This window comes from Vombatus ursinus, unplaced genomic scaffold (genome assembly GCF_900497805.2).
Source record: "Vombatus ursinus unplaced genomic scaffold, bare-nosed wombat genome assembly UNPS02014861.1, whole genome shotgun sequence".
Lineage (NCBI taxonomy): Eukaryota > Metazoa > Chordata > Mammalia > Diprotodontia > Vombatidae > Vombatus > Vombatus ursinus.
Window position 1 is genome coordinate 9,883,330 of NW_020954639.1, and position 27,282 is coordinate 9,910,611.

A 27,282-nucleotide genomic window follows, 5' to 3' on the forward strand; every position below is an offset into this window, starting at 1 on the left:
TGAGTAAATTCCGAAGCCTGGTAATTAGCTGGTGAATAATTGAGAGTTGCTTTTAATCTTTAAGTGATTCTAATAACTTATTAACAGTTTATTGGCTAACTTTTGCTTAGCTTTAAATTGACATCATGACAGCATGGTGTGAGGAAAACATCACTGGACCTAGTATTCAGAATTCAGAACTTTGTTTTGAGGCTTGATTCTGCCATAAACTTAATTGAACCTGTTTATCTATAAAACAAAGGTGCGAGTTGATATGATTTCTAAAGTATTCTTCATTTCTAATTGTTATCTATGATATGTAGCTATTCTTTGAAGTTGTACCCCAATCATTTGTAAAGTGATTATCAACTCAAGTATTTATGAAATAAACCTTCAGAAATATGTCTTTTTTTGATCATTTCAGGTATAATTTGGGCGACTACAATGGAGAGATCATGACTGAGGTTATGGCACAAAGGCAACCAATGAAACCTACTTACGCCATCCCCATCATTCCTATTGGTAATAGCAATCAATTTAAACATCAGGAAGCGATGGATGTTAAGGAATTTAAAGTTAACAAGGTAACTCCATGTGCCTTTATTTGCTCTTCCAAGTTGTTCTATTTATTTATTTTTATGCGTGCCTCATTCATCCCTGTTAGAATGTAAACTCCTTGAGGACAGAGGCATTATTCAACTGACATTTTGACAATTTATTAAGGACCTGCTATAAGCAAGGCATTGAAGCAAATACTGAGGATATTAAGACAAAATCAAAATGCTACCTACCCTCAAAGAGCTTATATTCTACTATCCTCTTTACCTAGTAGGTCACACTATCTTGTTTTTCAGTATACATTCAGATATTGAGTTGAGTTAAAACGGGTTCCCACGTCTAGTATTCTTTCATTTTTTAAAATAAAATCATGTTCATTTTATGTATGCTTTTCATGATTTTATCATTTTAATGGTGCACCCTTTATCTTTAAGCTCTTATTGTTGTCAGATTGAAGGCTCTCACTGTGCCCTGTTTCAGAAATGTGAACTGTCTATAGAAAATACTGTGCTTCAGATTCTTCCTAATTTAAGTCAAGATATTGCTAACAAGACTTGCTTTACTTACTCATAACATATAAAATTACATCTCAATTAATTATGCTTCAAACTACATACATAAGACTTCATGGAGTAAGACCAAGCCTTTAAATTGTACTTGGAAAGCAAAATGGTAGAACTGATAGGAAATCAGTACTCCTCTACACACTTGTTCCTTTGCCTGCCTCATTCAGGGCCACAGGCTTAAGTATGACTGTAGAAATTACTTCTTTCTCTAAAGCCCTGACCTCTCTTTCACACTTCAGAGATGTCATCTCCAGTTGCTTTGAGACCCCAATTTTAAACTCTACACGTCCAGCATCCACTTTATTAGCTTTTCCTCCTTAAATTTATTCTTTCTGACTGTATCTGCTAGTGTTGTCAGCCAGTCTTCCATGTGTAAGTTTGGGTGTTATCTTTGATTCTTTTGTCACAATCACCTCTTATAGCCAGTTTGTTCCTAAGCCATGTTGATTCTGTTGCCATGTCTTTTGCATCCATGTTTGTCTGTCTCTTTACATTACATTACCCTTATACAACGTGACTGTCTAACTTGGTCTATTGCAATAGTCTTCTAATAGATCTTCCCAGCACTATTTCCTTTGTCTCTACTATCTTTCCTGTTGCTTCTAGAATTAACTTTCTTAACGTGTCTATCTGTATTGTTCTGCTGCCTCCAATCCTTAAATGTTTCCCTGTAGCCTACCAAATAAAATTCACACTCAGCCTAGCATTCAAAGCCCTTTACAACATAACATTAGCTTCCCTTTCCAGTTAACTCATTGAATAGGCCTACTCAGTGCTTCCTTTGTGAATTCCCATCAATCCTTTGAAGCCCAACTCAAATGCTACCTCCTCCTAGTCTTCTCTGATCTCCAGTAGTTGGTCATGACTTTTGTCTGTCCTTGTACGTCACGTAGCAGTTTTCTCAGATCTCCCTAAAGCCTATTTTGTATTATTTGTGTTTGTGACTTACCTTTCTAGACAGTGAACTCTGAATGCGGGAACTGTCTTACTTCAACTTTATATGTCCCCACCTAGAGTTAGTATTCTACACATAATAGCAACTTAATAAAAAAATTTTTCCATCCCCACCTCACACTAGAGAAGGTCGCCATTTGACACAGGTGTGTGTGTGTGTGTGTGTGTGTGTGTGTGTGTGTGTGTGTGTGTGTATAAAACCATACTATCCATACTTCTGTTTTATCAGTTCTTTCTCTGGAGGTGGATAGCATCTTTCTTCATAAGTCCTTTATAGTTAATTTGAATTTTATAATGCTCAAAATAACTTGGCCATTCATGATTGTTCTTCAAATGGTATTGCTGTTACTGTATATAACATTCTCTTGGTTCTGCTCATTTCTCTCTTCCTTATTTCATGCAAGTATTTCCATGTTTTTCTGAAATCAACCAGCTCATCATTTCTTTATATCACAGTCATATGCCACAACTTATGGGCATCCCCTCAATTTCCAGTTCTTTGCCACCACAAAGAGAGCTGCTATAAACATTTTAGAACCTATAGTTTCTTTTCTTTTTTCCCTAATCACCTTGGAATAGTGGTATTGCCTTGAAATAGTGGTTGTTATACACTGTTTAATAACTCTTTAATCAGTAATTATTTAGAACATTTTTTATATGACTGCATGTTATTCTGATTTCTTCATTGAAAAACTGTCTGTTCATATCCTTTGGCTATTTTTCAATTGGGGAGTGATTCATTTTCTTACAGATCTGACAGAATTCTCTATAGATTTGATATATGAGACCTTTATCTGAAAAACTATCTATAACCCCCCCCAATTTTCTGCTTTCCTTCTCATTTTGACTACATTTACTGAATATTTATTGAATTATTGTCTAGCCTGTTATGCTGAATACAACTTATTTCTCTCTATGTGTTTTATGTATACATTATCATTTTCTTGGTATTCAAGTCAGCCAGCATTAATTAATGACTTTCTCCTTCGAATTCTGTTCAAAATTCTCATCCTCTAGAGATCCATAATATTGAGCAACTGTACAGTTATCTTTAGCCTTTCATGCTCAATTTTCACTTTAGTTGCTTTCTAGCTGTTAAGTCTTTCTTACCACTTTTCTCACTATATAGATGACATTTTTTGAAAGCAAAGACCATTTCTGTTTTTTCTCTTGGCCTCTCCTAGTTCATACTCAAATGTAACTGACTATGTGCTATAATGATGCGTTTTATAAAATGGAAAGTTTTATAGCACTAATTATGGGTCTTGTGTATATGTAGTTGATACATGTGATATACCCCAGACCAACCTCTTGAGACTCACTGCAGTCAAACATAATAGGCTTTATTAAGCCAGTCTTATTTTAAGTGATTAAAAACCTCAAAATCCATCTCTTTTGTTTTCTGATAGACTTTTCAGAAAACTTTAGCTTAGTTAAATAGCTTTAGGATTTCACTTAACTTGTGATTTTATTGTAGCAAGAAAAAGCTGATCTTATACGACCGAAAAGGAAATATGAGAAAAAGCCCAAAGTCTTAGCCTCGTCTGCTGCTGCTGCTCCACAACAGACGAGCCCTGCTGCACTGCCAGTCTTTAATGCTAAAGATTTAAATCAGTATGACTTTCCCAGCTCAGATGAAGACCCCCTCTCCCAGGTAAGATTTAACATCTTTGTCATCAGCATCAAGGAGGAATGTAGCAATATCGTTGTCATCTTTTGACCCTCTTTATTTGATTTGTCCAAAGGTTTTATCTGGTTCTTCTGAAGCTGAGGAAGAGAATGATCCTGATGGCCCTTTTGCTTTCCGTAGGAAAGCAGGCTGTCAGTACTATGCTGTAAGTGAAAGACTTCTCTTTTGAGTTAATGATTTCAATTTGTTAACATTATTCTAAAATACTTAGTTTGCATTAATTGTCTTTTTAGCCTCACTTAGACCAAACTGGCAATTGGCCATGGACTAGTCCTAAAGATGGAGGATTAGGAGACGTGCGCTATCGATATTGCTTAACTACCCTCACCATACCCCAGAGGTGTATTGGATTTGCACGAAGACGGGTTGGGCGTGGTGGAAGGTAACATGTTATTAATATATTTGTAAGACCGTTTTAGATAATTTTGTAATTTCTATATTGTAATTTTTAAGAGTCGTCTTCTAGGTATTCTATTCAGTTTGATCACTAACTGGCTGAAGTATTTGCCACCTGGCTCTTGTCCCTTTGTGAGTCTGCATTTTATATCAAAAGCAAAAACTAAGACCTTAAAGATGCGTTTATCTTAGTGTATAGTAACAGGAGCCAGACTTAAAAAAATTTTTTTTTTAATTTGTGGAGGGAGAGAGCCCATTCATTTAAACAACGTTCAATAGACAAATAATGAGTAACGTATCCTGAACACACAGACCAACATGAGCCCAAGGCACAAATGCAGGAGAGGGTAAATGGGATTCCTAGCAGAGAGTGGACCAGTTTTATTACAGTGTAGAACGTGTGAAGGGAGTGATTATGATAGGATCATAGAACAGGAACAGGCCATCAGTGCTAGGCTCTCATTCTATTGATGAGGAGCCAAGGCTCAGAGAATCACAACCTTCACAAGGTCACCCAGGATAGTAAGAGCAAAGCTGGAATGTGAACTCAAATCCTTTGACTCCAAATCCAGCATTTTTTCTGAACGTTAGATAAAAGAATTGTGTTGATTTGGTGGCATTTGAGAGCTACTGAAGGCTTTTTGAGCTTAGAAATGACATGAGAGAAATTATTCTAGCAGTAGTATCAAAACTGGATTGGAGGGGGCAGAAACCAGGTTCAACCTTGTTGGTGAGAAACCTTCCAGGAGCTATGTTGTGGTGACCATAACTTGGTTATTTCTGTCTTCATCTGGATTAATCAGAGGGGAATACATCATTTATAGCTATTTTCCACTTTAAGTGAGATAATTCTCTTCTCCAGTAGTATGCTAAAAGAATATTAAGCTGTTAAATTTTTATTTTGTATTTGAAGTTTTATTTCATTTAAATATACTTGTTTCAGAAACATTTGAACAGAAGCAAAAGTGTAGGAACACTTTAAAATTGAACAAATTTATTTTCTAGAGCACATCACCCCCCCCCCCAAAAGATGAAGTACTTAAAGTCCTAAACAACCAGGCTCTGTTTCTTTTCTCCCTTTATTATATTTTACTCTTGTTCACAGTGTGTCCAGCCAGACTGGCTTTCTCATTCACACATGACACTGTCTACCATCTTCATGCCTTTTCACAGCCCCCCACAACCCTTTCCCACCCCCACTCAAATTTACTCCCTCCTCACCTCTACTTCTTAGTTTTCTTCAGAGCTCAGCTTAAATGTTGCCTTCTACAGGAGGTTTTTCTTTGTCCCTTCAGCTGCTAATGCCTCCCCCCAATCATCCTGCCTCACATTTACAGTGTATTTATATATTTCTATAGGGGCAGCCAGATGGCACAGTATGTAGAGTGCTGGACCTGGGGTTGGGAAGATGTGAGATTAAATCTGGCACCAGACACTTAGCAGCTGTGTGACCTTGGGCCACCCTGTTTGCCTTAGTTTCCCTATCTGTAAAAATGGGGGTGATAACAGCATCTATCTCCCAGGGTGGTTGTGAGGATCAAATAAGAATAATCGTAAAGCATTTAGCACAGTGCGTGGTACACAGTAGTTGCTATGAAATGCTGTGCATTATTATTATTTATGTGTTTATAGTGTCTCCGGTGATAAGAATGTAAGCTCTTTAAGGGCAGAGACAGTTCCATTTTTGCTTTTGTACAAAGCCTGGCACAATATACATTGTTGGTGGAGCTGTCAACCATTTTGGAGAATAATCTGGAATTAGCTCAAAGGGTTAAAACTATGTATAACAACCACTATTCCAAGGTTTGTCGATAGATTGATGGTGTCCATGAGAGAAAATTCTCTTGGTCCTTTGTTGTGGAAACCTTTTTAGAAGTTTCTTAATTAGTTACAACATTGATAAGTTGAGATGGATTCATTTAAAAAGGAATTCTTTTGCCAGTATAAAAGATATCTCCTAGGGACTGGGACATGAGATCGCCTGTTCCTATTTGCCTTTGTCCCTTCTCAAGTCAGTTTCCCTCTCCCTGCCCATGAAAAAACGTCTTGTGGACTTTTTTCCTGGATAAATATGATGGTCATGTTTTGAAATATGCTGTTACTTTTAAATGGAAATCAAAATACAGTGAAAAGTTTATTTGTTTTAAAGCACTGCACATGTTTTTAGACGACTTGCCATAGAACAGGAACAGGCCATAGATAGAGTAAATGCCTAAAAGACTCACTGCTCTAGAATAAGTTTGTTCATTGCTCTCCCTCTCTCCCTCTCTCTCTCTCTCCCTCCCCCCCTCTCTCTCCCTCCCCCTCCTGCTCAATCTCTTCCCCCTCCACATAACATACACACATGTTGTATGTTTGAATTAATTTTAACAAGTATATATATGTTAGCATTAGATAGGTTGAATTTTCATAAGTCAAAAAGAAAATTTACTTTTACACAAGATGTAAGGAAAATTAGGACATGTACCAGGATACAACAAAAGGTTACATGTAATAATTTTTTGAAGCTTACTTCTGAATGTATGGTTCTTTTTAATAGTTAATAAGAGAAGAAGAAATTATTCCCCTTTGGTTATTAAATAGTTGTGTAAATTTTATGCTTTTATTTTAGGGTATTACTGGACAGAACTCATTCAGACTATGATAGTATGTTTCGCCAGCTGGATTTGGAAATGCTTTCCTCCCCACAACACTCTCCAATCAATCAGTTTGCCAATACCTCAGAAACAAATACCTCGGACAAATCTTTCTCTAAAGACCTCAGTCAGATACTAGTCAATATCAAATCATGTAGATGGCGGCATTTTAGGCCTCGGACACCATCCCTACATGACAGTGACAATGATGAGCTCTCGTGTAGGAAATTATACAGGAGTATAAATCGGACAGGCACAGCACAACCTGGGACCCAGACCTGCAGTACCTCCACACAAAGTAAAAGTAGCAGTGCTTCAGCACACTTTGGTATGTTTGTTTTAATACATGTTTCTGTTGAAATGTAAAGTTTAGTGTAGACACTTTAAAATATGCTCATCAATTTTATTATTTTTGTGGTCTCTGTTCAAGGTAAATCTTAACTTTCTCTAAGCCACTGAAAAATCATTTGGGATCTAGTTTTTATTTTGAACATTTTGTATAGTTTATATGCAAAGTCAATTTGTCACTTTTTTTATGTATGAAATTCTTCTCTAGAATGCACTTGATAAATTATAAGCTAAATAAACTATTTTAATTTTATGTCAAAAGTCACCCTACTGTGGTCTCTAAACTGTTACTCTTTTGTACTTGGGTAATTCTGTAGGCTTTCACCTTGTCTAGCTATAGGCAGAGATTAGTAATGATTTTTATGGCCTCCTTTATTGAGATAAGCCAAAAGATAGGCATAACAGTAATTTGGAAAGGGGCAACAATATAATTTTTGGATGATGAAATGTTTTTAAATAAAAGGTTACTTCCATACTTCTTTTCAGATGACATTTCACTTATGGCTTATATATCATTGTAGAGAATGTCTGCAATAAATACTCTCCACCTTACAAATTGTCCATATAATCATAAATTCTGTCTAAAACTTTTTCATAATTTGAAACATATAGAATATGGAAATTCACTGAAAAGGAATGTTACCACAGATTTTTGTCACCACAGATGAATTCAGATATAGAATGAAAGATGCTGTAAATTGGACCAACTTATCCCTTTCACAGCTTCCAGGATTACATTTAAATCTTCCCAGAAACATTAATGTCTATTGTATTTTTTAAATACTTCAAGAGAAATATATTCTACAAATCCCCCAATAATTTAGTCCAGTGTATTTAATGACCTTTACTATGAAGAAATTTGAACTTTTAGGGAAAGTTTGCTACTGTCATGCACCATTAAGAACACTGTTTTAAAAGTCAACTAGTAATAATTCAGACCAACATTTGAAGTCACTCTGCTTAAAAGGGAATATATCATTTGTCTTGACCTAACAGTTCCATTTATAATTTGCACGTAAATGTTTATTAGCATATACAGTTCTATTAAATTTAACATTGAAGCTGCTGTAGAGCCATTTTGCTTCTGTTTTAATTTAAAAATTAGATCGGTTTATCATTTTTGCACAAGTTACATTGTAGGCTAAGTTACTTTTTTGTCTTTCATAAGACAACAGATCCAGTAATATTTTTCCTGAGTATTCATATTTCTAAGGTTTGTTTTTGTTTTTTTTTAAGAAAGATTTCTTTAGATTATTCTGCTGTTTTCTTACTGAAAAGGCACATATACCATAGGAAAGAAAACCTTCTTCATCAAGACAGAGGAATTAAAATTGGGATGATAGGATCCCTGTAATATCCTATCCATTGTAAACAGTTTTTCATATGCTGCCAAAGCAGACATTGGTGTTCTAAAAATAATCGGCTGACGAATTCTATTGTGCTTTTCTTATGAATATTGAGAAGGGTAGTCCTAGGTTAATATATCAAAAAACTGGCTCTAAAATCTGTAGTAGTTTGCCTTAAATAATGACACAGAGTCCTCTTTTTTAGGAGTGTGCTTCATTTACTTATGTAATTTAAGTGGACTGGCTAGCAAAAAACATTTTTTTCTTACACAGTTTAATCTGTTTTATATGACTGTGCTATATATTCTTTAACTATTGCTTAGGGCTCCCAGTATATTTAAGGCAATTGTATCATGGGTACCTAATCCACAATAATGCTTCTAGATACTTGGGGTTTTACAGCTTTCACAAAGAAAATTTTTATCATTTCAAATATTACATACACCCCCATTGCCTTCTTAAATTATATGGAACATAATTTAATCTTTTCATCATCAGTCAGTTCCTGTACTACATTTGTGTAAACACTCTCAGGGGATGTTTGGCTGACCCTATGCTAAAAGGCCCCAAACTCTTTCTTTCCCTTCCTATGAAATGTCGCTTCTGCTGTCTGTATACTTTATTTGCATGTGTGCTGCCCCTTCCCCTCACCCCACCCCATATGTGCTATTCCTAATCAGTTTGCTAACAAGCTGAATGACTAATCTCGTTAGAACTATAGGCAAAACGAGAGGAAAATAGGTGTCAAAGTGCTCCCCTTTGGGCAAGGTGCATGATCTTGAATGGCGTAGTCTTAGTAAAGTCTGTTTTGGCTCAACTTTTTTTTTTTTCTGGGTAATTCCGAGTGTCCTATTTTTCTGGATAGGTGAGACAGCTGATAAGTGACCTCTGGATAAGCAAGGTATTAACTATCTTTATTTCTCCAGATGTATGATGCCATAATTTTAACTAATATTAAAGGAAATTGTGTACAGGTTTATTATTTAGTCTATATCCAGAACTGCTGAAGGCCAGTTTGTTAGGTCCTCATGGTGGATGAGTGATATCATTGGTCTCTTAAGTTTAAAGTTTGATGTAGGTTTCTTTTTGTAAATATCCAGTGGATTTTGTTATCTTAATTGTTCATATCAGTGGGCTAAAAGCACTGATTTAAATTAGTTTCTAATAGCAATGTGGTAAATTACTGTGTATCTGTAAAATCATAAGTTCAAACTTTAGAAGGTCATCATTATTCAGATTCTAGCCTACAGTCCCCAAAGAATGTCTTCCAGATTGTATTTTTCATCATCCACAAAAAAACAAATTTTAAACTATATTAACAGGGGGGAGGAAGAGAATATCGCATTCTTAATAACATTTAATTTAGTATCTTGCTAGTGTAAGTGGCAAGCGATATTTTTATTGAGAAGCACTTATAGAAAATTAGTGTTAACTTTTGGACTTTTGAAGTAAATTGATTTGCTTGCTTGCCACATACCAGTTGTTAATAAATTAATAAATCTATCTTTTGAGACTGGATCTCAGATACTTTGACCTGCCCCATTTCCCAGTTGGGCTGATTCATTCCTCTTTAGGCAGCTCAGTAGGACCTTGATTCCAAGGTTTACTTACCACATTGGTGCCAGACTTAGAGCGAGCACCAGACTGACGTTCAGAACTTCCACAGTCAAGCAGCCGTCAGCCTCAGCCTCCTCCAATAGCAAAAATTACAGGTGCCACCACACCCAGCAATATCAGTCTTAATTTAGTTGGCATTTTATGTAGAAATCTAAATGTATGGGGGAAAGCCACTTTTGTAATAAAATAGTGACTTTTAGAAATTATAGATTGTCTGCATAAACTTCAAACTCCCAGTCACTGAGAATTCTTCGTCATTTTAGATACTTGTTTTCTAACCTTCATGTCTTGACTAAAGTTTTGTTTGTTTTCATCAGTGAATAAAATTTGTAGCTAGAATGATCTGTTCCAAGTCCAAATAACTAAAAGTTCTAATGTCTAACCATTGATGGAAAATCTTCATTTTCAGTGATGTAATTTTATATTTATGAATGTGAACAAATTAATTTTTCAAAGTTAAGTCAAACAGGTCACAGAGAAAGAAATTTTACTTTGAAATCTAGTTTAGTGTATAATAGCCACTTTGATTCATGACCTCAGCTTAGTGCTGTTTTGGTTTTGCGATTCTAATCCTTCATTGTAGAGTACAGAAATTTTGCTTCTTAGTTTTATGACATTATTTGGTTCATTCCCAATTATAAATTTTAGTAATATTTTTAACTAGCTTTCAAATAGTAAACTATATGAGTAATAGTCTAGACTTGTGTTAGGACATGCTATGGTTGTGCTATAACTTAGAGTCATAAAGGGAATAACTGGGTAGAGTTACTTGAAAGTGTAGACAACCCAGCACAATGATCACAAGTATTCAATCTAATGCTATAAGAAAGCAATTAAATTTATACCCAAATTAGTTTAAATTTTAAATGGTACCATCAATAAGGAACTTTCTGAATCACCCAAGCAACCTAGAGCTTTCCAGCTGTCATGTTAGTCTTGATCAGTTTGAACCATCATAACAAAATAGTGTATTTAAGATTTTATGTGTGCAAAAAAAATTGTAACATAAAATGTTAATTGGAAAAAATAATTCCAGAAAGCACTTGACTTCTTCAGTGGTCATATTCTTTGAGCACATGTCCCCAAAGCAGAAATTTTGGCATCCCCTTCCTCCCCCCCCCCAAAAAACCCAAACTTTAAAATAAATAGAAGCTAAAGACGTTTTGGTGAATTATTTAACTTCCTCAAAGATCTTTTTTTTTCTTTTTAAAAAATTTATAAGCTCTTCAAAAGAGCATTCTGGTTCAGAAGTACCTCTTGATGCCTGGTTTTTGTATATTTGCCACAAGTAACAGCTGTCTGGTACATTAGCAGCAAATCTCTTCTTAGCAATGATTTAAAAATCTTCTCTTATTAAAATAAACATTTAATGTCAGAACGCTATATCGGGCTCTAGTGCATCTATCTCTTACCGTGATAATTAATGACAGTTTGTGAGAGGGAAAAATGTTGTTTAGCCTAATCTCAAACTCCAAAATTTAAGAGATATGTTCCTAAGTCATCCTTCTTTTTCCCTTGCTGTCTTTGTGGTTCGTCATCCATGAATATACTAGAGTCTATTGACATTTTCTGCTTTATACCACCTCCTGGGGTAATTAATAGAATATAGATTAGTACTTACCTGTATTTGTTCTAAATTGTCTTGTTCTAATATTCTATGTTCCTCTTACCCATAACTTTCATAATATCATATACACTGATAATTTTTTTTTTTGGTAAGTTTTACCATTGCACACTGAATATTGAAAATTTTGGTTACCTACTTACACAGCAACTGTTATCTCTTCACCCAAAAATCTCTTCATTATCTTAGTTACTCCTTGGTAGGTCTCCTTTATCTGTCTTGAAATATAGCAGCCAGGACTGCACAGTGTTCCAGATTCAAGCATATCATGGTTTTGGTGAAAAAGGTAGAATCTTTGAATCTTAGAGTTGGAAAAAGGATGTCACATGTTTTCTCATCGAACTTCCCAGCAGATTTAAAAAAGGAAAAAAAAAGGCCCTTCAATAACATTCCTTCAAGATGAGGAGTTGGTGGCTTACCTGTTCATTTGTTGAACAGCTAAGCCACAAATGTTAGGAAATTCTTCCTCCTATTAAGCCAAAATTTCCTTGAAACTCACAAGTACTAGTTCTGCCCTCTAGAGCAACAAAGGTTAAGTTAGTTCTCTTTCCCAAATCAGTCCTTGAGATATTTGAAAAAAGCTATCATGATTTTTCCTCTTCCTTCCACTTTTTCATATGAAATGCTACCATGTTAATTCTCTCCCATTCTCTACTTGTGCAGTATTTATTTTTGATCCCAGTGTATGATTTAATAGTTATCATTTTAAAATTCAATCTTACTGATTTGTAGCCTTCATTGAAGCCCTCACAGATCACTCTATCTTGATTGTTTGATCTATAAGATGTACTTCTAGTTTTGTGTAAATTTGATTAACGTGCTTTCTTTTAGTATATGTCCTCAAACTGGAAATTCAAACATACCCCCAAATGCTCCAGACATAGCTTTTTAAATGTGTAGAAGCTAAAGACCTTTTGATAAATTATCCGAAAGGTCCTTTTATTTTTACTTTTCTCAAAAAGATCTTTTTTTATTTTTTTTAAATGTATAACCTTTTCCATAGAATCTTGGGGTTAAAAGAGATCTTGGACGTTATTTAGTTCAGTCCCCTGTTTGAAACATGAATCCCCTCAATAACATCTCCAAGTTTTTATCTAGTTTACCCTTGAAGATGTCTAGTAATAAGGAATTTGCTACTTTTTAAGGCAGCTCATTTTACTTTTGAACAGCCCTAATAATGAGGAATGTTGGCTTATATTTAGATAAAATCTTCCTCCTTGAAATTTCTACCCATTGATACAGTAATTCTGCCCTGTAGAGCCAAGTAGAACATAGCTTATTTCATTTCCAGATGACAGTCCTGCTGTCCGATGGGACTGAGAGAGGAATTGTGCCCTGTCACATTCCTTCCCAGAAGTGTTTACACTGGGTTAAGCATCCCCAATTACTTCAGCTAATCCTGTTATGGTACTGTTTGAAGTCTGGTTACTACCCTTTATAAGCTACCCCACTTTGTCAGTCTCCTTCCTAAGTTGTTTTCTAGAGGTCATCTTACCCAGAGCAGATTACATTTATACCTATTAAAATTGATTTTAGATTTGAACCATCTGTCTAGGTTATCAATTGGATTTCTGCTTTTTCATGTTCTCTCCTCCAACTTGACATTCACAAATTTGATGTCTTTAGGCCAGTTTTCTAAGGCTCCAAGTTTCTTTTTCTGGGTCAAAACAGAGAATCTATAATTAAAATACTTAAAAGCATTTTCTTACTTTGTCTATAGTAAAGTACATTTACCATTTCCTGCTGAGTTATACAGCCCCTGATTCACTATACAGGAAAATCCACAAAACTTATAGCTAGAAAGAGATCTTAGAGATCATCTAGTATAGCCCCTACATTATAAAATGAAAAAATTGCAGTCCAGAGAAGTGAAATAATTGGCCATAGATCACACAGGACAGGTAGAGCTGGGATTCTAGAGCCTTGATCCAATATTTTTTGTGCTTATAAAACACTAGAATTTTATAATGAGAAGGGCTCTTAGAGATCATTTAGTCCAGTGCCATCAGTTGGTGGCCAAGAAAGGAAGAGTGATTTGCCCAGAGTCACACTCAGTCAATGGAGGAATTTGTCACATGCAAACTTGGAGATTTTTACTGTATGCTCCTTCTTTAGAATACTTACATGATGGAGACCAGGGCAAGCATAGATCCTCAGTGGGGTTTAAATGTTCAGTATTTCTACATTTATACCTACCTTTCAACTCCTCCTGTAAACCTATCCACCTACCCCAATCTAATGTCAAGTTTTTCTCAGGCATTAGACTGAAAGCTTGTTATAATTCTTTAAAAACAAAAACAACCTAGCTTCCCATATCCAAATTACTTATTTACCCACCTTCCCAAATACAATCATAAGTTAGCTTGACATGAGCCCTCATAGCGAATTTGTGATTGTTATATTCATTCCAGTTAGGTTTTTAATGAGCCTGCCTTTTTATTAACAAATTCTGTCAAGTTGCCCTAGTATGAAGATGAGCCTCAAGATTGCCTAGGATGCCTCCCTGTCCTGTAACCCCACTTCCGGAGATAACACATTTGAAATTTAAGTTTTAGTTTTTGTATTTCCAGCATCAACTGAAAATAGGCATGACTATAATACAAATGGTCACCGTTGATCAAAAGTGTATTGTGGGGGTCAGCTAGGTGGTGCAGTGGGTAGAGCACTGGCCCTGGATTTAGGAGGACCTGAGTTCAAATGCGACTCCAGACACATAACACTTATTAGCTGTGGGACCCTGGGCAAGTCACTTAACCCCATTGCCTAGTCCAAAAAAAAAAAAGTGTATTATGCTTTTATTTCTAAATCCACATTAATAGAAAATGGCTTTTTTAAGCAATTAAAAAACCCAAAACCCATAGGAGGTATGCCTTGCTAAATTGGGATTTAGATAGTAACCAATGAATGTGGGAATCATATTTTTATTTCCCTTATTTAAATAGGACAGAAATAAGATTGAAATTTACTTCCTTGACTTCAGCTTTCTTATTTATTACATATCTTACATTTGGGTACTCTTGAGAAATAATTTTATCAAAATTTTTAAAAATAAATCATTGATAGCTATTACTGAACAGAGTCTCATTATTAGTTTTTGTAGAAAAGCAGTGGTGAGACCTTCTTTAAAAGTCATAGTGTAAAATTATTGGCCATTAGATGGCCATTTATTAGGAAGTAAGATGTGTTATAATTAAGAAATTCAGGTATATCCCTCATCTCCTTTATATGTAACACTAAGGAATTGAGAATACCTTATTTTAAGCATACATGCATACTTTTAGTTGCCAATAGAAATAACCCTAAATCTTTACAACACCTAGAGACTCTACATTGTCTTTCTGTATAACTTACTGAGCCCTCACAATCCTTTTCAGACAACTCTATAGCAGTAGTCTTGTTAGATGGAGACCTGTTTATCTGCTAATATTAAGGGATAAAACAACACCAAAAATTCTACTTACAGAAGTTTAAATAGAAAGAAAATGTTAGGGAAGAAAAATCATTCAGAGATCTGTTACATAAGAGACAGTAGAAACAGATAGTGACAGATCTTTTTTCCCCTATTGTTTTTCCCTTAACCATACAGATGTAGTTCAGCTAAGTACAAAAGTCACATACATATACACCAGATGGCCAGAGATATAACGTACCTATCTGTTACTTTCTAATCCCATCAAAAAATGATAGAATTTATACCCAACTAAGAGTAACTTATTACTGTTTGCTAGATTGGAGCTGTGTCCTGGGAAGAGAGATCCTTCATGAGTTACATTTGAAGAACTTCAAATTTGATTGAATAATATTTGGCTAACCTTATCAAAATGCAATTATGCTATTTTTATTTTTTATTTTTATTCTTTTTTTTTTTTTTTTTTTTTTTTTTTAGTAAAAACCGTATTTTGAAAACATTAACCTTTGGATTCAGGAAATCTGCACGAAATACAGATTCCCTGTAATCACTAGATATAAATGCATGATAACTTTTTTATTTTTAAACTCTTACCCGACCATGACAGACTTCTTAAAGAAGCCTTTAAGCCTGATGTATTGTGAATGTATATGCTTTTTTTTCCTTCCTTTTTTTAATTGGCAAGAAAGGTTTCCTTTAAAAATTGCACACACCCTTTTTGGGGGGTAATAAATGAAAATTTTTTTGTTTGTTTTTTTTAGAACTGAGCTCTCCATAGACAAACATAAGTAGCATAACACAGTGTCTTTCCTCAGACATCATTCTGTACAGTAAATCAACATAAACAACTCCGTTCTTATTGACTGGATTTTTTCCAGGTGGGTTAATTGGGTGGGGAAAATTGGGTAATTAACCTTTACTTTTGGAGCCTCTTTTCCTCCTGTTATATTTAGAGGATGATTTCTTTAAAAAAAAAAAAAAAACACAACAAACCAACAACCTTGTATCCTTCATATAGAGGGAATTTGAATGACAAGTAAAATTGGAAACAATGTAAAATGATGAATACTTGTAACAGAACTGTTAGGGGTCATCCAAATGCATTGGAAATGTAATGTGGATGAAATAGAAACTGGTTTTAATTAACAAATTTATTGCTGTTAAGCTCTTGAAAACTTAAATCCAAACCTGTGGGTATGAAAGCTGGTGTTAACCTTTTACACTGTCTAGCAAAGTGTCACCGCTTTACAAAAATAATTGTCTGGAACCTGGGAAATAAGCATTTCATTTTCGTAGGATTAGGTCAGGAAGATATTTTGACTTGAGCCACTCTTGTAAAATGTGACAGGGTGCTTGCCAACTCTAGCAAACTGAGATAAATTTAGTTTGGAGGTGATCTTTAGCAGGATCATGAACCTTTTAGGGAATCTGATCTTATACACGAAGGCTTTTGGTGATGTTGGAATCTTTTGTGTTTTAGGATTTCAAAATTTTTATAACTTTTTTGATGCAATGTTTTCTCATTTTGTATTTTGTTCAGCATTTACAGCCGAACAATACCAGCAACATCAGCAGCAGCTGGCACTCATGCAGAAACAGCAGCTTGCACAAATCCATCAACAGCAAGCAAATAGTCATTCCTCTACCAACACTCCACAGGTGAGGGATTTGTCTGTCTTATGATTATCCCTCATTGTTTCCCGCCAGAGTTCATCTCTAATTGTCACCTGTTGTCATAGAACCTTGCATCTAACCAGCAGAAAAGTGGCTTTCGCCTGAATCTACATCATAGCCATTGTGTACAGGGTTTAGAAGGGACTACACAGGTGAGTGTGGCAGGTGTTGCCTCTGCTCCCTCCTTTAAAAAACAAAACTTAAGAACCTGGTTAAATAAGGTAGAACCTTGTCTCCAGATTAAAGAACTCTACATGTCATTTATCATAACCATTTCTTAAGTTTTATCATAGACATGTATATGTTGTTTTACTGGTTTTATTATATGATACCATCTCTTCTGTTAAGAAAATTGCTTTTAAACCTAGAACATAGTAAATCCTGACATGTCCTAGGTTTAATTTCTAAAAACTGAGATTTTGGTCCTTAGTGCATTGAAAAAGATAAGTTTGAAGCTCTGGGCCTATGAAAAAAAAGCATTTTGTAAGAACTATTCTTTTTTTTGTTTTGTTTTGTTTCGGTTTGGTTTTGGTTTTAAATGGCCCTATTTTCCAGTATATTGGGGCTAATCTTAAAAAGGTTATTATCATTCAGTAAAAGCATTCAGCACCTACTATAAACACTTTGCTTAGGTGGGGATCTCTCCCCTTCACCTCTACATCTTCTCCCTCCTCCAAAAAAAGCCCTCTACAGCCTTTGCCCTCAAGATACTTATCTCATTTTTAAATTCTCAAACAAAGGACCTTCAGAAGTACCTTTGGGGAGGGAATATGAAGGAGGTTAGGGGTGAAGAGGTATTATTTTTGTCCCTAAAATTGAAGATGGATTACTTAATCACTTATTTGTGGTTTTTATGTTTGTGAAATATTTTAATAACTTTACTAGGTATTTCTCATATGGCCCTTCAAAGTGAGCAATTTATTGCTGATTCCACTTACCACTTGAACATACTTGAGATTCATTGGGTCATTGACTTAAAGAGATTATTAATTCAGATAATAGAATAAAATTCACAGCTCTTAAATCTTCCTAAATAATATTGTTTCTCTCACCAAATTTTTCTGAATGTCAGAAGGCATTAGGTTTTACTAGTTTACCAAGTTTATTTTTATTCTATCTTAACTTTGGTTCGTCTGTCCTTTGCAGCTTTAAGTATCCATTAAGCAGTGACCAAGTGGTACAATAATTTGTGCCTTTTTTTAAGGGTTTTGTTTCTAAGACATTGGATTCCGTTAGTGCTCAGTTTGCTGCTTCTGCTTTGGTGACATCAGAACAACTGATGGGATTCAAAATGAAGGATGATGTGGTGCTTGGAATTGGAATGAATGGCATCTTTCAAGCCTCAGGTAAAGTGATGTAGACATTTAAGTTGATCTTCTCATTTAAAAATGCATTTCTGCATTAGGTACAGCAGAATTACATATTTTCTGAAGTCTTATTTTGTTTCTTTCTAGGAGTATATAAGGGCTTACACCTCAGTAGTACTACGCCAACAGCACTTGTACATACAAGTCCATCATCAACAGCAGGTTCAACCTTGTTACAGCCTTCTAATATAACACAGACTTCAAGTTCCCACAGTGCACTGAGTCATCAAGTGACTGCTGCCAATTCTGCAACAACTCAGGTTCTGATTGGGAACAACATTCGATTAACTGTGCCCTCTTCAGTTGCCACTGTAAACTCTATTACCACCTTAAATGCACGACATATACCTAGGACTATAAGTGCTGTTCCATCATCTGCCTTAAAGCTGTCTGCAGCAGCAAATTGTCAGGTGCCCAAGGTCCCGTCTTCATCTTCTGTTGATACAGTTCCAAGGTGAGTAGGAAATGCATCCTCTGCCTTTTGTTCATTTTGTCTTTTGGAAATGACAGTTATTAACTTAAACGATGCCAATTGTTGATGCTCCCAAAGGCGCCCCTAACAGTGACAACAATTTTTTTTAAAATATAGGTTAAAAATCAGTTCTTCACTTGGTTGGGCGATTAAATTGGGGGATATTTTGATAATTCTCTTTTAGATTTTGAGGCAGTACCATGAGATGTCACATATACATCTTGCATGTGTAATTTCCTTTGTTTCATCAAAATATTTACCACTTTCTCTAAATCTCTATCATGATTCTGGAGTATTTCTGCCTTTCCTTTTTCTTAAGGCCAGTAATAGTCCTTAGGGTACATTTCTTGGATTTGTTCCTTCTCACTGCTGCAGTTAGCAAAGGTAAGTCAACCATGTCTTAATACTGGACTGATTTGCATATCGTATTCTCCTCTTTTTTTTTCTCTTGAAATTTGAGGAATTTGCTTTTCTCCAATTTTGAGGTACAATTTCCATTCCTTCTGAACTTTCAAAGATCACTGAAGGTGACTTAGCAATCATTTGCAAGTTATCAAATGAGATAATATTTGTAAAGTGCTTATTAGCACAGTGCCTGGCACATAGAAGATGCCATATCAATGTATTCCCTTTCCTTCCCCCCTTCTTTCAGTACCAAGATGCTTTCTTTGCAGCAATCTTTGGTTAATACTGTTTTCCAGTCAGTGTTCATTGAGTCCAGAATATTTCTTCAGGTAAATCTAGTGATGGTGGAAATCGGCAGATATGTATTGGACTATGGGTCCTAGGTGTTGGTATTGTGCTTAACGTTGGGGGGGGGAGTGCTAAGAGTTGTAAAGTACTATCCAATACTGCTAAGAGTCATAACAAAATGTTTAAATTGATAATTGAAGAGATTTCTTAAAATGATCACTATAATTGCAAAATGAATTGTACAGTATATACCTGCCACAAGAATGCAAAGAAAGAGCCTTCATTTTAGTCTGGGGTAGAGAGAGAGGGCAGAGGAATATTTATAAAGGTTCCATTTGGTTTTTTTTTCTTTTTTTTTTTTAATTAATTGCTTTATTTTTAGTTTTCAACATTCACTTCCATATAAGCTTTTGAGTTTTAAATTTTCTCCTTCTCCCTTCCCTCCTCCCTTCCCAAGATGGGGTGTAATCTGATCTAGGCTCTGCATATACATTCCTATTAAACATATTTTCACATTAGTCGTGATGTAAAAAAGAATTAGAACTAATGGCAGGAACCACGAGAAAGAAGGACAAAACAAAACAACAAAGGAAAAGGAGAGCAAATAGTATGCTTCCATCTGCATTCAGACTCCATAATTCTTTTTCTGGGTGTGGATAGCATTTTCCATCATGAGTCTTTTGGAGTTGTCTTAAATCCTTGCGTTGCTGAGAATAGATAAGTCTGTCAAAGTTAGTCATCACACAACTTGGCTGCTACTATGTACAATGTTCTCCTGGTTCTGCTCACTTCACCCAGCATCAGTCCATACAAGTCTTCCTAGGTTTTTCTGAAGTCTACCTGCTCATCATTTCTTAATTCCATTAAATTCATATACCACAACATGTTCAGCCATTCCCCAATTGATGGGTATGTCCTCAATTTCCAATTCTTGGCCACCACAGAAAGAGCTGCTATAAATATTTTTGTACGTGTGGGTCCTTTTCCCATTTTTTATGATCTCTTTGGGATATAGCCCTAGAAGTGCTATTGCTGGGTCAAAGGATATGCACATTTTTATAGCCCTTTGGGCATCGTTCTAAATTGCTCTCCAGAATGGTTGGATCAGTTCACAACTCCACCAACACCAATTAGTGTTCCAATTTTCCCCCATCTTCTCCAACATTTGGCATTTTCCTGTTTTGTTGATCTTTTTCTTAAAAGGTTAGTACATAGTGCTTTAAGGTTTGCCAAGTGCTTTACCTATTTCAGCCTGACATATAAACCCTCTTTGTAAGGTAGGAGATGATGCAAGTGAAGAACCTGAAGCTGAGAGAGGTGATACAAGTTGCACAGAATCACACAGCTGATAAACCTGTGTAGAGGGGTTTGAACTCAGTTTTTTCTGACTCCCAGTCCGGTGCTTTATCCACCTAACTGCCCCATGACTTAGTTAGCTGTAGAGAAACATTTTGGGAAGGTGGAACAGTAGGTATGAAAATGCAGAAATGGGAAAACATGATGTTCACTCATGTCTGATTCTTCATGACCCCATTTGGGGTTTTCTTGGCAAAGATACTAGACTGGTTTTCCTATTTTACAGATGAAGGAACTGGGGCAAACAGGGTTAAGTGACTTGCCTAGGGTTACATAGCTAGTAAGTACATGAGGCCAGATTTGAACTCAGGTCTTCCTGACTCTAGGCTCGGCACTCGATCCACTATGTCACCTCACTGCCCAGGAAAACATGAAAGTTTGTTTAATTTTAGGAACAGTGAGTAAGACTTGTCTGACTCTTGGAGGATTTGGGAAGGGGAGCAGCTAGTAATAAAGCTGAAGCAGTAGGTTGGTAGGAAAACTATTTAGGAGACAATTGTAATATTTCAGGTGTGAGGTGATAGGAATCTGAAGCACAGTGTAATAAGAAGAGCACTGTATTTGGTATGTGAATGACAATTCTGCTTCTTAGTACTTCTTTGTGACCTGGAACTCCTCTTCCTGAGTTCAAATCTGGCCTCAGACACTTAGTAGCTGTGTGACTTTTTGGCAAGCCACTCCAGTGTCTCTGCCAAGAAACCCCAAATGGGGTCGTGAAGAGGCAGATGTAACTGAAAAATGAGTCAACAGCAACAACAAAGTGACCTGGAAGAAGTCCATTAGGATTTAGACTAGGGATTAGGCTAGAATCTCTAAGGTGCCTCCCAGCTTTAAGTACCGTGATTCTGAGCAGTGGAAATGGAAAGGGGTTAGGTAAGAGAGAGATTTAAAAAAACCAGTAGGACTGACAGGAGCTGAGCCGATGTGGCTCAAATAGTAGATACAAGTTCAAAACAAGTTTTAGTTAAAAACTGTTCTTCGACTTGAACTTTTACCTTCAAAATGTCAGTCCATCTCCCTGATTCCAGGTGAGACTACCCGTATCTGTTGTAGGTGGTTTAAGGGAAAGAAACATCCTTTATCAGGATCAGATCCAGGCTCCAGACACTCACTAGCTGTGTGACCTTGGGCAAATCACTTAATACTTGTTTGCTTCTGTTTCCTTATCTGTAAAATTGGGATAATAATAGAATCTACCTAGCAGGATTGTTTTGTGAGGGTCAAGTGAGATAATAATTGTAAAGTACTTCTCATTGAGCCTGACACATAGTATGCACTATATAAATGTCAGTTGTTGTTATTATTATCATTATAATTTCACATACATTCTAGTCCTTAAAATCAAGAAATTCTTGCTTATAACTAATCTAAGTTTTCAACTCATCTCCTCTATTTTGTCCCTAATGGAACTGATAAGAATAAATGTTGTACATGATTCACATCCAGAAAAAAAGTAAGAGATTGGCCAGACCGATTCTCAGGTTTGTGGTGAATCACAAAGCAGAATATACCCTGTAATATTACTGTTAAGAAGCAGCAGCTGTCTTTAAAATGACAAAAATGCTGTGAGTAATAGTTGAATTCTTCCCTTTTGTCATGATCAGGACTGCCCTCCCTGGCTCCCACAGTGACGCTGACAAATCTACCTTGTTTCATTCTTCCTTACCTCCCCCCAAGAGTGGTTCTGCTGTACTTACTCAAGAAGCCTTGTCAAACAATAGCTTGCCCTCCCTTAGGGCAACGCCTTCACTTTTTCTTTGTACCATTGCTACAGTGCTTGAGAGGGTGGATTAAATCTTTCAAGACATAGAAGGCATGTTTCTATCTTACTTAAAAATGATATGGTTGTTGCTGTAATAGAATTTTAGAACTGGACAGAGAACTTGGGAATTTCATACTGTAGTTCTCTCAATTTTATGAATGAGGAAACTTGTCCAAAGATACATAGCTAAGAGAGCCAGAACTAAAAATCCAAATTTCTGAATCCTACTTCAGTTGTTTTCAAAAAAGCCTTTTTTCTCTGAACATAGCCATGTAGAATATATTTTTGAAACAACATCCAATATGTTAGAAATAAGTTAACCAGTGATTTTTAAAGAATCTATTTGGTGTGGTAAACTATAATAAAAATGTTAAACCAGAACCCCAAATGTAACTATTTAATATCATATGTATTCTGGACTCCTTTTCTTTTGTTTTAAATGCTCAGAGTCTCTATAGTGGATGTTTTCAAAACTCCATTAAATAAAATTCTTAATTATTCTAAAGTCTAGCTTTAGGATAGGACTGTTCTAAAGATCTAGCTATTTGTTTGCCCCTTCTCCTACTGACTTAGATGCATTTTTTCATTCATTTTTTGATACTTCTTACTAGGGTCAAAATGAAGAAAATTAAAGTTGAACAACATGGTTTTTGTGCAATTTAACAATATCTAAAGGTTTTGTAGAAGATTGAGATTATGAATTAAAACTCAAATAATTATCTTTTTAGTAAAATTCTGTGTTATTCAAGTAATTATACTATTACCAGCAACATTGTTAATTTTTAAGTTTCATAGGGGATTAAATACTGATGAACTGGTTATTAATGAATATTTATAAACTGTTGTTTATAACTTACCCTGAGAGGGGTTAATATGAGCATAATTTTCTGAGATATCAGCTTTGTTTTCTTCCTTCCTTTCTCTTTTTTTTTTTTTGTACAACTTTAACAAATTTTGTGGTGAAACATTTATTGGTCTTTTGCATTTTTATATTACATATTAAGTAAACAATGCATCTTCTTTTCAACAGGGAAAACCACGAAGCAGAAAAGCCAGCACTGAACAACATAGCGGACAATACAGTAGCGATGGAGGTGACGTAGTTTCCACTGGAATGCACTGCAGCCTTGGGGACTTGATTAGGTGCTATGCATCAGTAGCATTTTGAATGCAGGGGATGATGGAATGCAACACATGCGTTTCGTGGCAGCTGTGGGGACTAGACAGCAATGCACATCTCTCATGCTTTGATTTTCTTTTCTTACTGTTAATAGGAAAGAATCAACATCTGTAAATTAAGCATACAGCAATTATCTGTACAGTACTGCATATTTGTAATACCCTTGTATATATGTTACTTGAATACAGAAATGTTCATTTGTGATGCTTTGCACTTGGGGTGGGGGGAGGGAGGGAGGGAAACAAATTGCAACAAAGAGTGTGAGATGTGAGATTGTATAGAGATGAAGTGTCATCACATCATGTGCATGGTGCGGAACCTGCTGTTTTATCTATTTATTGTGCCGTGTTTACAGTTTTTTGTACACTGTACCTTCATTGGTTCCTGTGCTGTAGTAAATGTGTTAGGTAGCTGTGGACTCCTTGGTATTTTGTAAATGGTATAACATAACTTGGTTCCCCTCTGGGTCCCTGAGTTTTCTGTGTATCATGTGAAAAAAAAATGGTGACATACATACAGAATTAAACAAAAAAAGGCATCAGTTTAAAATGGGGAATGTACTATTAAATGGGGATCTTCCTGGTCTACTGTCATTAAGATAAGTAACAAGCTAAAGATGAAGTCTCTTGAATCTTCCCATCCCCACTCACCCACGGAGCTGTGGGTGGTCTCTGGTACTGAAAGCACTAAGGTTATGTTGCTGCTCCACAAACAGCCCAGTTAGTCCCATTTCCTTCCACACCAAAAAGTGTTAAATCAAGTATGCAAATGGAGTCCTTACAACTGGAGTTTATGTTGTCTTGCCCTTTTTTTAGCACACAAAATTGTATTTTTTTTTAATTGTCGAATTGTTTAAAAAGACTTCATTCTTTACTTGTTCTTCAGAAAAAGGATATAAGGGAGAAGAATGCAGTAATTGCTGTACGTGTATCATCATTCCAGTTTCTAAAAACAGCCAGCCAGCTTTTTTCCTTTTAAGATTCTCCAGAAGGCTGCAAGGCCAGAACCACAACTATCGGGTGCCTTCCTTTGGAAATATTGACCTCTCTTCTGTGAAGAGAATGGTACTTAACAGACATCTACTAGACTAGTGCTTTGTCAGTACCGAAGTCTGAATGCCCAGGCCAACGGCGTACACTATCCTTAAGGTTTTTAATCCCACCTGGAAAAATTGTGACAGAACTCTCACAAAATAAACCCAGGGCATTACATGTTGGCTAACGTGTCGTGGTGTTCAGTTTTCTTTTAGATAATCGGTTCTGTTGTATGATTAATTTAAATCAGTGACTTATACAAGGAGGGAGGCTGGGGATGGCTCACTTACTTATCACAAAAGTCATGGTGTGAACCAGAGGTCACTGTGGGGTGGTTGGGATTTCAGTTCTAGGCCAATACTTTGGAGAAGTAACTGGGAGTGACAAATTTCCAAGGTAACCAGTTCTGGTTTTCTCCAAAGCATCTTAGGTCTCTGTCAGGGCCACCTATCTCATCCCACTCCTTCACTCTTGGACTGATCCAAACCAAGCAGCAATTTCATAATATAAATGTCCTCTGCCCCTTTAGAAATTCCATTCTGGCCTTTGCAGCTGTTGAGGTGGAAACCCTTCTCCTTTGCTTTAGGACTGCCTAATTTCTGAAAAAGCTTGGACACTAGAGTCATGCATGGAGTAGGTTTACCCTGAGGCCCATAGCTAGTCATGACTGCTCACTCTGCCATTGGATTTAAGGAAAAGCTGCGGAAAGAGGTGGTGCTTGTAGCTCTATCACCCAGCAGTATACCCCTGGGCAGGTAGGTGGCGCAGTGGATGGAGTCAGGAGAGCCTGAGTTCAAATCCAGCCTCAGACCAAACACTTGACACTTACTAGCTGTGTGACCCTGGGCAAGTCACTTAACTCCAAAAAAAAAAAAAGATAAGTAGTAACAGATGGTTCCCCATTGGCTGATGTTCATTCCCTAGCAGTATTTAGCACCAGAAGTTTGTATAATCATATACCTAGTTCTGTGCTTTGAATGCTGGAGGCCACACGTGCACCTTTTTACCTGCTCACTGACATCCTCTAGTCTGGACCACTAAGCAGGCAGGCAGGGTTCTGGGCTTCAGCCACTGCTTGTGGCCCCTGATTAATAAGGCCTTGAGGCCACCTCTGCCCAGAAGAGCCAGTGATGTCGATCCCCAATGGTTCTGTATGTTTAGTAGAATAAAAAGGCGGAAGGGAAAAGAGATGTGAAATTGGTGGTGGACACTCTGACACTTTCCTCTAAAGTCTCCCTGAAGTCCTTGGCGTTGACCAATGTGCCCACACAAAAACTTGCATTCAATGTGAATAGAATATGGCTCTGCCCTTCAGGCTACTAATAGTCATTCTGTTTTGTTGGTGGGGTTGGGAGTATCAGCGGGGCAGTTAGAAATTTAGAGAAGGGAAGTCTAGAGCCAGCATTTCTAATCTGGGAAAGGTTCCTTCATCAGGCAACGGGCGAGGTCACTTATTTTGAACTAAAATAGAAGTTTAACGCAAAGGTATCTGCTGAATGAAACACATAAGCAAAAAGAGAAAAATGTGTAAGTGTTCTGAAAACCTTTGAATTTCTATAAACTGATTCAATTGTAGGATTACTTTAGGAGCATGTGCTCAGAGCTGGGAGGGGCCTCAGAGACCAGCCAGTCCAGTCCCCTCATTATAGAGAAACTGAGACCCAGAAAGGCCCGTCCGAGCTTATACAGAGTTGGGAATTGAATCCTGTGGTCCTCTAACACCACAGACTGGATAAATCAATAGGATTTGTCCCTACAACGATACTTGCTGAAAAACTTTACCCTTTGACTGGAAATAATTTGAAAGAAAAATCTTGGAAGAGTATTTCCTGACAGTGAGCAGAAACATCATGTTACTTTGGAGATCTATAGATATAGATAGACATACATATATATATGTATATACATATACATAGATAGACATGTATAGATACACATAAATACACATACATATATATAGTAATTTAAAACCAAAAGTAATTATAATAATGAAATACTTCGAGGATAAGGTGTTCCCATGAGAAGTTGCTGTAGAAATTAGATCGTTCTCAGAAGATACTGTGTAAACAAAACATCTTATCCTCGTGCACAGTGACGTGAGCATGATTATATGCTAAATGCAGTTTGAACTGTGCACCTCAAAAATGTGGAGCTAGAGAGTCATATTTCACTTTTCTACACCGTTCAATTGACCAAACATCTATTAAGCACCTTCTATGTATTGTGCGTGCTTATGCTAGGTCCTGAAGCTATAAAGACAAATATGAGGGTCCCAACCCTTAAAGAACTTAAATTCTGAGCAACAGAAGGGGGAAAGATAGATACTTGGCATTTTTGTACCTGTCTTGTAATTTCTGGCAGGGTCCTAACAACTTTTATCCCCGGTACAGTACTTTGAACTCATTGGGTTCTCAAGCATTTATTGAAAGTCTGTAGCCAAAGATAATCAAAAGGATGAAAAAGGGTAGCATTCTCAACTTTATAAAGGTGTGTTGGGAGCAAAAGGATTGGTAATTAAGGGCTAGGAGTATTCTTGGGGTGGGGTAGAGAGAGAATGAGAGGGCTACTTTTAGGGAGGGTGGAGGAGAGGCGGTATGATACCATACTGCATTTTGGAGTCA

General features: G+C 36.3%; 1 protein-coding gene across 5 annotated transcripts in view; it reads left to right on the plus strand.

Annotated features, from left to right (window-relative positions):
* The window catches only part of EPC1 (enhancer of polycomb homolog 1), a 105,427-nt gene extending 80,582 nt beyond the window's left edge, over positions 1-24,845 (plus strand). For 4 of the 5 annotated variants that reach the window (XM_027841537.1, XM_027841534.1, XM_027841539.1 and 1 more), the window contains exons 6-15: positions 404-563; positions 3,535-3,711; positions 3,803-3,892; positions 3,981-4,129; positions 6,755-7,107; positions 16,664-16,782; positions 16,863-16,949; positions 18,002-18,143; positions 18,252-18,618; positions 23,478-24,845. In XM_027841537.1, coding sequence (XP_027697338.1) covers positions 404-563; positions 3,535-3,711; positions 3,803-3,892; positions 3,981-4,129; positions 6,755-7,107; positions 16,664-16,782; positions 16,863-16,949; positions 18,002-18,143; positions 18,252-18,618; positions 23,478-23,550 — 1,717 coding nt within the window. In that variant the 3' untranslated portion in view covers positions 23,551-24,845. The remainder of the gene's footprint in view (positions 1-403; positions 564-3,534; positions 3,712-3,802; positions 3,893-3,980; positions 4,130-6,754; positions 7,108-16,663; positions 16,783-16,862; positions 16,950-18,001; positions 18,144-18,251; positions 18,619-23,477) is intronic. The other variant, XM_027841535.1, reaches the window with a different exon arrangement.
* The last annotated feature ends 2,437 nt before the right edge of the window (positions 24,846-27,282 follow it).